A 12,427-nucleotide genomic window follows, 5' to 3' on the forward strand; every position below is an offset into this window, starting at 1 on the left:
CCCCCTCAGACCCTTCCAGTGTAAATAACATAAACAAAAATAAAGTAAACCCCCCCCCCCCCCACCCCCCGAGCTGCTGCCATTGACCAATGTCTATCGTTCTGCCAGGAAGTCTAAGAACGGTTGCCACCGCCTAAAGAACCCTTGTACCGACCCTCTCGAGGCGAATTTCACCCCCTCCAATTTAATGAACCTTGCCATATTGCTGATCCAGGATTCCACGCTTGGGGGCCTCGTATCTTTCCACTGAAGGAGAATCCTTCGCCGGGCTACCAGGGACGCAAAGGCCAGAATTCCAGCCTCTTTCGCCTCCTGCACTCCCGGCTACTCTGACAAATTTTGGGAACATTCCGCCCATAATGTATATGGTCCTGATGATGGGTAATATCTGAATTGTTCACTTATTGCTTTTACGACCACAGTGAGAGTGGTCCTTGCTAAACAGGTTCATGATAGTCCAAGGTCCCCATGCAGGCAACCTCCAGCACAAGGGCCTCCGGATAAACCCATTGCCCATTTGCAGAGAGACACAAATAATGTTGCACATTATCAAAGATTGTCTCCTCTCCAAACTGTGGAGAAAATGATGAAGATATTGTTTAGCTTTACAGATTTGCATTCATTAAATGAATAAATAAAAGTGGATAATATTCCAACTTGCTTCTGCTCTGTGTTCTTGTGGAATTCATGCATTTTGACCAGATACAAGTTATTTCAAGTTCTTTGAAAGTAAATGGCTTAAGTAGTTTATTTTAAATTAAAGTGATTCCACTGAAGGCATCACTGATTTGCTGAAAGGGCGATGGAAAATCATACTGTTTATGTTTGCTATCACTTGACACTGTTCTTTTGGCTAAAGAAATATTCAAGGCAACTACTGAATTATAAGTATGTAAATATGTGTCTTGTACTCTTAATATTAGCTAAATTTTTGTGCTTCAGTTTTTTAAATGTGATCTTGAAGAGATAATCTTATTGATTATCTTTACCTGTCATCAGATGTGCCAGTAGGACTTCTCCTTAAACCAAGGCAATTTATGTGGTGGTGAGCTGTTTTAGTTTTCAACTGACTGAGCATGTTTATAATGTCTCTAGCTACAGATCTTATGAGATAAATTCTATTCAGGAAAATTGTTACGAAGATGTTAAATAAAAAAAATTGTGCAAAACACTCTGAAATGTAACTTTTTGAAGAAAAGTTCTTTTTATTTTTAAAAATCTGTAACTCATTTTGAGAATCATTCTCAACTGTTGAGAGTGACGAGCGACTTATTTTCAAAGTAAAACACATAACTATTTTTCAGATCAAGATAATTTTAAGCTTCAGTGTGACTCAATATGATCAACTGAGGAACAGCAGTGGTTTCTCTTCTATTCTTGGACATGGTTGTGTTTATATGCCCCAGAATATGAAACCAGTAAGAAGAATCTTCACCTTCCTGGAACTAAATTTTCATTTTCGTGTCTTAATCACTCTTTCTGCTTCTCCCCCACCCATAGTTTTCAGGTCTTCCAGTTAAAGGGATATTCTTAGCCCCTCATTTTGGTTTGTAACCTCCATTGTCAAACCTATATATAAGAAGTTAATCATATGCTCTTGAGTCCTCGGGATCAGAGTCCTCTTTACCGGATAGGTCCTGGATTGAAAAGTCATTTTGCTAATTTTAAAAAAAGAATTGAAGTGAGTTATGTAGGACTAGGAAATAGAAGTTGTCCTGCTGCCTTTCAAAATATTATTGGCTATGTAGTACAGGCTTAGACCTAGAAAACGTCCCACATCTAGAGACTCATGAGGTGGACAAAGCATATGCTTATGTTTATTTTCTGTACCTTACTTTTCCTGGAACAGGTCGCTAGCCTGAAGCCAGAGGCTGCAGCTTGTAGGGCGCCATTCCACATCAAGCATGTGCTCAATGGCTGCAATACCGCACATGTGTTGAAAGCACCTTCCATAGCCATCAAATTCTGGATTGGGACTTGAACCTGAATTTTCTGGCTCAGAGGCAGGGACGCAACCCTTGCACCAACGACCACCTCACTACACGAGGCCCTCGTCTCTTTAAACATCTGAAAGAAAAAGAAGCTTTGGCATACACTTTTTAAAAAAAAAAACAGTGGAGTGGCTATTTTGTCATAAAATCTTGCAGTATAGAAGCTAATTGGTCCATCATGCTTCTGCTAACTCTTTAAAAGAACTATCTAATTAGTTTCTCTCTTCTGCTCTTTGCCGAGAGCCTCGCAATTTTCTCTGCTTCAAGTATTTATCACATTCCTTTCTGAAAATTACTTTTGAATCTGCTTCCACCACCCTTTCATGCATTGCACTCCAGAGCATAACTCACAGCACAAAAGAATTGCTTCTCAGCTTGCCTTAGGCACTTTACCAATTACTTTAAATCTGTACCCTCTGGTTATCAACCCTTCAGCCAGTGGAATTTCTTTATTAATTGATAATTACTTGATGAAAACCCTTTATGATTTATGGATCAGGCAGATTAGATATTCCTTGGCTAAATAAATGCTGCTATTAGATAGGAAGATAAGAAATAGGAGCAGGAGTAGACTATATGGCCCCTTGAACCCGCTCTGCCACTCCATATGATCATGGCTGATCATCTGTCTCAACTTCACTTGCTTGCCTGCTTCCTAAATCCCTTGATCCCCTGAGACACCAAATAATCTGTCTACCTCAGCTTTAGTACAGCCACCAAAAATTATTCGCAACCCCCTGGGGTAAACAATTACAAAGATTCATAACCCTTTGGGTGACGATGTCCCTCCTCATCCATGTGGTTGACTCTTATGGTTGGGCAACAAATGCTGGCCCCACCAGCGACACCCACATCCATGAAAAAAATATTTATATTTTCCAAGTACTGTTTGTCATATTTCATTTTACAGATTATTCCACAATCTCAGATATCACGAAGAGTGATAGAACTAAACTGATTGATCTGGACAGAGCCAAATAAAACATCTGGCTTTCCAAAACAGAAATTCTCCTGCCCAAGTAAACATCAAGGCCGTTGTTTCTGAGAAGCAAATCCGCATTTCATGAAAGGTTATATAAACTTGCAGTAAAGGACAATATGCGGAGAAATCTACATATCTATCTTGAGTGCACTTACAACAAAATTCTGATCTTTAAATTATTGGGTGTGGAGCATTGTCGTATCAATCTTTTTGTCATAAGTTGCATTTGAGATGGACAAATGGAATCTATTACTGTTCGAATACCCAGAGTTTGAAGTGCCTTTCTAACTCTATGAAAATGAAAGACAGGTTCAGCTTTTGGCAGTGGAGCTGCTTGTTTTATACAATAGGGCCACAGTTCATACAAGTAACCCATGTAACTTTCTTTTAACATGTCAGTGTTTTATATTTTACAGGTAGGTGATCGAAGTGGTGAACTCGCAGCCCGGATGAATCTTTCAGATCTTCAGATGGTTCTGGGCATTAGTTACAGTGCAAACAACTCCATCTTGGTCACAGGCCAGGAACTGGAATCCAACTCAGAAGGTGAATGCAAAAAATCTCCTGTGAAGAGAAGTTTATGCTTTCATCTCTAACCTGTGCTCTCCTTATGAGTGCAGCTCCATGATATGTTTGTTGAAATTGCCTTGTTACTGGTTCCATTGCAGAAGTGCAGATCAGCATGAATTTGCGTTTGGTGTTGCATTTTTCTGTTCATCAACACCGTGATTTGCCAGTTAGTACTTGAACCTAATTTAAATGCATTATAATATAATTAGCAAGTCTCCTGCCTGGACTCCTCCATCCCTCCTCGCTCCATACTAAATATTAATTGGGCATGTGGTGTGATTTAAAACAGCTGTATAAAAGTGATAACCTGGCGATCTCTCCTCCAAAGGGAATATTGGAGGTGAGCGCTCAGGTCGCCATCATCTTCCAGATTGTAAATTGTAGAGGGGGCGCCGGAGAGGATGCAGGCCTTAGAAGCACTTCACTTCTTTGGTCCTCCAGGTCTCAAGGGGTCTTGTGGCTGGTGTGCATGGTTTAGCTTGTCAGGCCCCCCTTGCTGGGCTTCTGGCCATCTCTGCTGAAAGATTACCATTCTAGAATGGCAGCTGGCGGTATTGTGGGAGCACATGCAATCACTGGGTCACCACAGGGGGCAACTGAAGTCCCTGGGCGGGGTCCCATGAAATAGCAGGCTGCATGGGCAGAGTGGGGAACTCTGACAAGGGATGTTGATCAGCTGCATGAGGGCAGAAGACGATAACACTGGGGAGGACGAGTACAGTCAGGAAGAATCTCCAACCCGCAAGCTGCAAAATGCATTCTCAGGGGACGAGTTGTCTGGGAGGGAAAAGCCACTGGTATTGAAGGCCAGGCCATTAGGGAATAATGTCAGGATGGCTGGCTGTTCAAGGTGGAAGGTTCTTTAATCCGCAGCCCATGAGAGCCATATAAGAATGAAGGTGACTGCAGATTACTATCTCAACATTAATCAGATGTGCCCTTGCCTGCCAAATGAGGAAGCCAGTGCCTAATCAGCCCCCTGACCCCACCTTGACGAAGTCAATTTTGCCAATCAGTCAGTTCTACAACGCTTGAGTATGCTGAAGTTTGGTACTCACTGGTTCACCGTTTGGGAGCTGAACCACCAAGCATTGAACAGCAATGCGGGCATGTAGACTGCTGAGGCTCTGAAGTATCAAGGCGTTTCTGTAAAGTAGATTAGAGCGAGGCAATTGTGGGCGACTTACCATTGTGCAAGAGGGGAGAGAGTGAGGCTCATTGGAAAAGTGCTCAATTAGAGGGGTGTGCATCGGTGGGTGTCCCAGATCGTGAGAGGGCTGAGGATTGGGGTTCCTCGTACTTTCAGTTATTGATTTGAGAGAATCATGGAGCCAGTCGAGCTGGTATTTCTATTGATAGCTGTGGAGCAGCAGCAGTGACATGGACATGCGGCTGCACATGGCCAGGAGCAGGGCCCTGCAGAGGAGGGGAGATGGGCCCACTTATATTTTGGGAGCAACCAGGCCACAGATGGCGGAGCCTCAAAGGAGACACGACCAGCCATGGGACTACCACTGGAGAACGTCCAACCTCCAAATGCCAGAGATCCAGCGCCGGAGTAGGCTACGTCTGTTCCAGAGGACGGTGGACCACCTGTGCTAGGTGCTGCAAGAGTTGGCACCAAACTGGCTGGGAGGTCACACTTTGTCTCTGGCCTTGAAAGTAACTGGCGCACTGAACCTTTATGCTCATATCAGGGCTGCATGGCATGGCTGCATCTCCCAGGCTGCCACACACAAGTGGCAAGTTACATTCTTGGCATACAAGTGCCGGACAATCACCATCTTCTACAAGAGAGAAACTAACAATCGCCCCCATGAGATTCAGTAACATTGCCATCGCTTAATCTCCCACAATCAACATCCTGGGGGTTACGATTGATCAGGAACTGAACTAGCACATTAACACTGTGGCTACCAGGGCAGGTCAAAGGCTAGGAATCCTACGGTGAGTAACTCGCCTCCTGACCCACCTAACCCACCATCTACAAGTCAGAAGTGTAATGGAATACTCTCCACTTGCCTGGATGAGTGCAACTCCAACAACACTCCAGAAGCTCAACATCATCCAGGACAGAGCAGCCCGCTTGATTTCTCCCTCTTCCACAAACATTCAAACCCTCCCCTACCGACGAACAGTGGCAGCTGTGTGTACCATCTACAAGATGCACTGCAGTAACTCACCAAGGTTCCTTAGACAGCATCTTCAAAACCCACAACCACTACCATCTAGAAGGACAAGAGCAGCAGATACCTTGGAACCCCACCACCTAGAGGTTCCTCAAGTCATTCATCACCTTGCCTTGGAAATATATTGTTGTTCCTTCGCTATCGCTGGGGCAAAATCCTGGAACTCCCTCCCTAACAGCACAGTGGGTGTACCTACACTTCAGGGACTGCAGTGAGGGAGGGAGGGAGCTCAACACCACCTTCTGAAGAGCACCTAGGGATGGGGAATAAATGTTGGCCCAACCAGTGACACCCACATCCCGTAAATGAATTTTTAAAAAGTGTGTAAGGGAGGTCGCAGATACAGTATTTGTGAGGGTCAATCTGTACATCCAATCTTGACTGGACTGGGTGAATCAAGACTGCAGGGCCATGGGCTTTGGTTGCATAGTGGCCTGCCTCAGGTGCAGGGCGTCATCGACTGCACCCACGTGGCCGTGTTCCCCATGGTGACATGGGCGCCATTAATGAACACCAAGGAATTCCACTCCCTCAATATTCAGATAGTGTGATCACACCATGCACATAATGCGGATATGTACCAGTTTCCTGTGCAACGTCCATGACAGCTATATCTTGGCACACTCAAAGATCCCAACCATTTTGAGGGAGACCAGTGGCTAGAAGAATGGATCCTTTGGGACAAAGGGTACCCACTCGGGAGGTGGCTGATAGTGTGGAGGCCCTAAACATCCTCGGAGACTCGCTACAGTGAGGCTTGTGCGTCAAAGCGAGTGCTGGTCCAGCAGCCGATTGGCCTGGACTGGGCGCGGTTTGAGGGGGGGGAGCTCTCCAATATAGCCCCCAGAGGATGTCCCGCATCATTGTGGTTTGCTGCAGTTTGCACAACCTAGCACTGCAGTGGGGCGAACAGGAGGAGCTGGAGGAGCACCACATATCCTCGGATGAGTACGAGGTTGAGGAGGGTGGTGATGAGCAAACACGGAAGAGGTGGAGGAAGGTCCTCGGTATTGACCAGGGCCTGCATGGGGCACAGGGCTAGAGTCACCCTCATTATTTGAGGACAAACTTGATCAGGGCACCAAGACGTTTCACATCTTCTCACTACTTTGGGACCTGCAGGAGGCCATCGTCATGGTTGCTCATTTCATGAACAGGATGCTAAAATGACTGACTGGGTTCTGCAGGAGAATCATGATGACTTGCAGTGAGGACATGCGATGCTCATTAACCTCTGCAAAATGTCTGATTCCTGCCTGACCAAGAGCTGAACGCAAGATGCCAGTGAATGGAGTGATCTGGGGGCATTTAGAGGGAGAATGACACACCTCGGCTACCTCTGCCTCCTCCGAGATCATGGGTCCCGGTATGTTTCCCAACTATTGGCGAGGTGGACAAACTCTTATGTTTTCAGCCGATGGCATCCTCCACTAGAGAATGCTGGCACACTTGGGAGGTCTGAACATTGGTGTCTGGCGGAGAAACCTTCCATGGATGGGGTTTATTGGTGGCGGGGTGGAGAACAGATTGGGACTGGGGGGGGGGGGGGGGGCAGGGCTGTGCGAAAAGCGGCGTGGCATTACTGTGTCATCATTGTGGGAGGTGGGAGTGACATTGTGCTGCTATTGTACTGCACAGGGTGGAAGCACCGGGTTTGCACGGGGGTTTGTGGAGCATGGTGCCATGACATCATCATAGATTATCATAGAATTTACAGTGCAGAAGGAGGCCATTCAGCCCATCGAGTCTGCACCGGCTCACCGAGCACCCTACCCAAGGTCAACACCGCCACCCTATCCCCATAATCCAGTAACCCCACCCAACACTAAGGGCAATTTATCATGGCCAATCCACCTAACCCGCACATCTTTGGACTGTGGGAGGAAACCGGAGCACCCGGAGGAAACCCACGCACACACTGGGAGGATGTGCAGACTCCGCACAGACAGTGACCCAAGCCAGAATCGAACCTGGGACCCTGGAGCTGTGAAGCAATTGTGCTATCCACAAGGCTACCGTGCTGCCGACATAACCGCGTGGATGCTCTTTAGGGGTGATCAAAGTGATTTTTAATGCTAGCTAGTTATTACAATGGTGAAGTCTCTCTCATAAGGCCTAGATTCACCTATGCTGACTAGATGCCTATCATCATTTTTTTATCTTCCTCACCCTCCCGCTACCTTTCGGTGTATCTTCAAGATCCACAGCTGAGGTTGGGGCGGCCTGCTGCCTTCCACACACTTTGCCTGTGATGACATTGGCGGGTGTCTCCTGGGAGGCGGCTTGGACCTTTAGGGTTCCTGCCTGCTTTGGAGCAGCACAAATATTGCAGTGCTGTCCTCCCTTCCTCGGAGTGTGGGGCTGGAGTTGTGTTGATCATGGGGAGGGGGGGTCAGATGGGCCAGGGTCTACTGGATGGAAGGCCCTGGACTGCATCCATGCCGATCCTCTTCCCATTGGGCTCCTGGGCACCTCCAAGGGATGGAGGTGCAGCTAGATTGAGATCCTGAAGCCCTGCTGTCCTCAAGCATTGACTCTTCCCACGAGTGCCAGCACCATGCAGTTGAAGCCCTGGAAGTCCTGAGCTGAACCATGGAGTGGATATCCTCCGCCATGGAGTGCACGTCCTGTGCCAAGATCTCTACTGCAGATACCACCCTTGCAATGTTAGCCTTGTTGCGACAGAGCGAGGGCACCATCTCCTCAGACAGAAGGCAATGGAATTCCTTTAGTCTGAGGAGGGATGCAGTTTTGTCTGTAAAATCTCGGACACTTAGACCAGTTTATTATTCAAATGTTTTACCGAGGTGCCCTTATCTGCAGAATGAACAAAGGACAAAACAAGTTCACGGTTTAATGCAATTTTATTCTCAATTATCTCACTTCCATAAAATAGGACTCTGCCTCACAGCTGAACTCTTGATATTACCCGCACTTGGTGAAGGAGGCTGGCCAGGCTACGATCACTCTATGTGGATATCTTCTCTGGACTTCGAAACCCAGTGTCCCTTCTTCTTGTGATTGTTGTGTCTCGGGGTTCCCAGGTTATCACTGCAGATCTGTTTCGGTGTTCCTTCCTTTATATTAGTATACTAGCATTGAATCATAGCTTTAAGCCCACAATTGGCCTGAGTTTTATTTTCCCATCATAGATTATCATAGAATTTACAGTGCAGAAGGAGGCCATTCGGCCCATCGAGTCTGCACCGGCTCTTGGAAAGAGCACCCTACCCAAGGGCAACACCTCCCCCCTATCCCCATAACCCAGTAACCCCACCCAACACTAAGGACAATTTTGGATACTAAGGGCAATTTATCATGGCCAATCCACCTAACCTGCACATCTTTGGACTGTGGGAGGAAACAGGAGCACCCGGAGGAAACCCACGCACACACGGGGAGGATGTGCAGACTCCGCACAGACAGTGACCCAAGCCGGAATTGAAGCTGGGACCCTGGAGCTGTGAAGCAATTGTGCTATCCACAATGCTACCGTGCTGCCATCTGTTATGTTCTGTGACCTTGCCGTTGCAATGATGCACACACAACTGCTGGTGACTTAACTCGAATGATGATTTATTGATGAACACAAAGAAAGATAACAAACAGAATACCATACAATCTTAGATACTATTTGAGTTCCGTGAACTCTCCTGGAACTACCCTATGTGCAATGGTCCTGTTGTACGCCTTAATATCAACTGGCGAGAGTCAGATGTCTCATGACCGATGTCTGACGCCGCCAGGTGGTTGGAGGTCATATTGCTAACTGTGTACAATATTATTCACAGGCATATCACCACATCATTCAGACCCAAACTTGTTAATAGGAATAAGCAGGATGTTCCTGTTCATCTAGGGCAGGATGCTCTTGTTCATCTAGGGCGATTGAGTCAAGATCCATTGTCCTTTGAAACACACTTATCTGACCAGCAAAGGGCCATTATGGAGTCTGATTGATGGCTTCTTTTGTCTATCCTTCATCCTGGTGCAAAGTTGATCACCTGTGTCTAGAAACTTGTAACATATTCATAGCATGGTTTTATTATTTTGTGTAAACGTGAGTGGGTAATCACAAAGTCCATATAGCAATAACGGATTTATTTGTTGACTTGAGTGCTCTTGCATACGACCAGTATCAATTCAGCCAGGGCCTGATATGGCAATTTCTGTTCCTGGCCTATGCGTCTTGTCAACCTGTTTCCAGTACAACATCTGTCTTCCCTTCCTGATGCTTGTCACTCTGCCGTTGCAGCTCTGGGAAGACCCTACCCAGGGGCAGGTCACGAGCTCAGCAAAGCTCTGGGCTCCAGCACCCCTCCGGTGCAGGATCCCTGGGGCATCCCCACCTCCGTCTCTTGTGGATTATCAGGTGTGAGGTGCTCATCAGTGAGTGACTCCGAGGCCTGCCTATTACTTAGTCCCACCGAGCTGCGAGTATCTGCGCTGGTGGAGGGTATGGGTGACAGTTGTGACATCTCTTCAATACTGGTCTCAGATGTCTGCCTCTGAGCTGCACAGGTCCAGGCCGGTCTGCTGATTGGCCTGGAATGAAAGGGAGATGGCATTAGCAAGGGGCAGGGGAACAACTGTGGAGAAAGATCACCGTGAGGCTTGCGCCATGGCTGGATGCATTGAGGGTTCTCACTCTACCCTTTCACAGGATAGGTCTTGCCCCGGTCCGACAAGCTCAAGAGCTCATTCTTCAAATGGAGTTAGGGTCTTCAGCTCCGCCTGGCTATGCCCTCTCACGTCTGTTGTGCTTGGTTTTGTCCTGCAATAAGACAGATAGGGAGAGTGTAAGTGCGAGTCGTGCCATGTCAGATTGAAATTAAGTCTGGCATGTGTGGGAGCAGGCATGTGAGTGGTACCAGAGCTTTTGGGGGATTATGGGGAGTGGGTGAGGTGCATAAAGAGTGCTGTGACCCCGTGAGGTTGGTGGGAGTGAGATCACTGCGAACGGGTGAGTTAAGGAATGCTGAGGGAGACATGAGGAGGTGGACGTATCTTGACTGCACAAAGAAGATCATGCATCTTCTTACAACACTGCAGTTCCATCCTCTTATGGAGTAAGGTGGCACTCACAATCGCGACCACTGCCTCCTAGGTGGGAAAGGTCACTTTACAGGCCGGTCATCTGCCCAATCGTGAGTAGAGGGTTTCCCGCCTCTGCTCGACCCCATCAAGAAGTTTGCTGAGGGCTCCATCTGCAAAATGTGGTGTAGTCTTCCTTGCAGCGATCCCCACGACTGGACTTGGAACAAGTGCTTGAGAGTGCTAGGAGATGTTTAAATGATGCGCCCCACTAATTGCAGAGATTAAGTTGTAGCAAGGTGAGTGATTCAGAGGCAGGCCACCATGAGCAAGGCGTGAAACATAAAAAAATTAAGAGGCTGAATATACGGCGATATTTCTCACCACTGGCGGGATTCTTTCTGGTTTTCTCGCTAAAACCGACAGTTAGAAAGAATATGGGAAAATCCCGTCCATTCCGTGTGCAGTCTTCCCAAAGAGTGTTGGATCAGGCATGAAAAGCTGTGTGAAGATTACCAGCTTCACAGCCGCCTTTTCTTGCCTGATTTAATAGCACACTGAAATAGCAATTTCGGAGTGCTGGCCAGAATCTCACAACCAGCTGGAAGAGCGGGGTTGAAACATGCTGGCAATCGGAGATCAGGCGGTTTTAAATTTAAGGCCACCCCCAACGGACACCGGGACCCATCCGGTGGATAAGGGGAACACTCCACAAACCCTACTCGCAGAAGGGAACCCCCCCAAATGGAGGAGGGTACGTTCCTGGCATTGCCCCCTGGCTTTTCCCTCAAGCTCCGGGGACTACTTCCATCTCCACGCCCCGACATGGTCATCACAAATGGTTTTTAAAAGTTAGTCATGATTCGCACTGGTTTAATGTCATGCTACTTCTGCGGGGTGGGGAGTGGGGGCATGTGGTGGAGAAGGATGCATTATGGGAGGTCACTAAGCATCAAGCCCTTTAATGACATAATTTATGTTAAAATATGTAAATCGGTGATCACATCACAGTGGGGAGGGGGGAGACTTGGAAACTCCAATCTAGCAGTTCAGATCTGCATTTCTGAGTTTGAAAAAATGAAGAGGCTGAATATACGCCGATATTTCTCACCACAGTGGGATTCTCTCTGGTTTTCTAGCTGAAACTGACAGTTAGAAAAATAAGTTGGCAGCCATTATGGGAAGTTATGATGGAGCTGTATAAAACTCTAAATCACACCCATTATTTATATATATTTATATAAATGGAATCATAACATTTTGAGACCTGCTTTTTCCCAATGAACAGAACATTTCCCAAAGATTTTTTCTGGGGTGAGAAAGGACATATGTTGCGTGGTTATTAACTTTGTAGTTAAAAAGCAAGATTGAAGGTAGCAGCAAAAATACTTATTATTTTATTATTATTATAGGTGCCCGACCAAGATTAGGGCGTCGGCAAAGTATGGATAAAATGGAACTAATGAAGCTAACACCGGATAAGGTACTGACTTTTGATCTTTCTAGAAAATATTTTAACAACTTCTTGCATACATTTATAAAGCTCATTCATAGGATGTGGGCGTGCTCAATAGGCCAGCAATTATTGCCCATCCCTAATTGTCTTTAAGAAGATGGTGGTGAGCCATCTTCTGGAAACACTGCACTCTATGTGCTGTAGA

General features: G+C 46.7%; 1 protein-coding gene across 4 annotated transcripts in view; it reads left to right on the forward strand.

Annotated features, from left to right (window-relative positions):
* Window positions 1-12,427, forward strand: part of gpsm2 (G protein signaling modulator 2) — a 118,595-nt gene that overhangs the window by 54,384 nt on the left and 51,784 nt on the right. For all 4 annotated transcript variants that reach the window (XM_072511410.1, XM_072511411.1, XM_072511408.1 and 1 more), the window contains exons 10-11: window positions 3,390-3,519; window positions 12,179-12,249. In XM_072511410.1, coding sequence (XP_072367511.1) covers window positions 3,390-3,519; window positions 12,179-12,249 — 201 coding nt within the window. The remainder of the gene's footprint in view (window positions 1-3,389; window positions 3,520-12,178; window positions 12,250-12,427) is intronic.

This window comes from Scyliorhinus torazame, chromosome 7, assembly GCF_047496885.1.
Source record: "Scyliorhinus torazame isolate Kashiwa2021f chromosome 7, sScyTor2.1, whole genome shotgun sequence".
In the NCBI taxonomy this organism is placed as follows: Eukaryota; Metazoa; Chordata; class Chondrichthyes; order Carcharhiniformes; family Scyliorhinidae; genus Scyliorhinus; species Scyliorhinus torazame.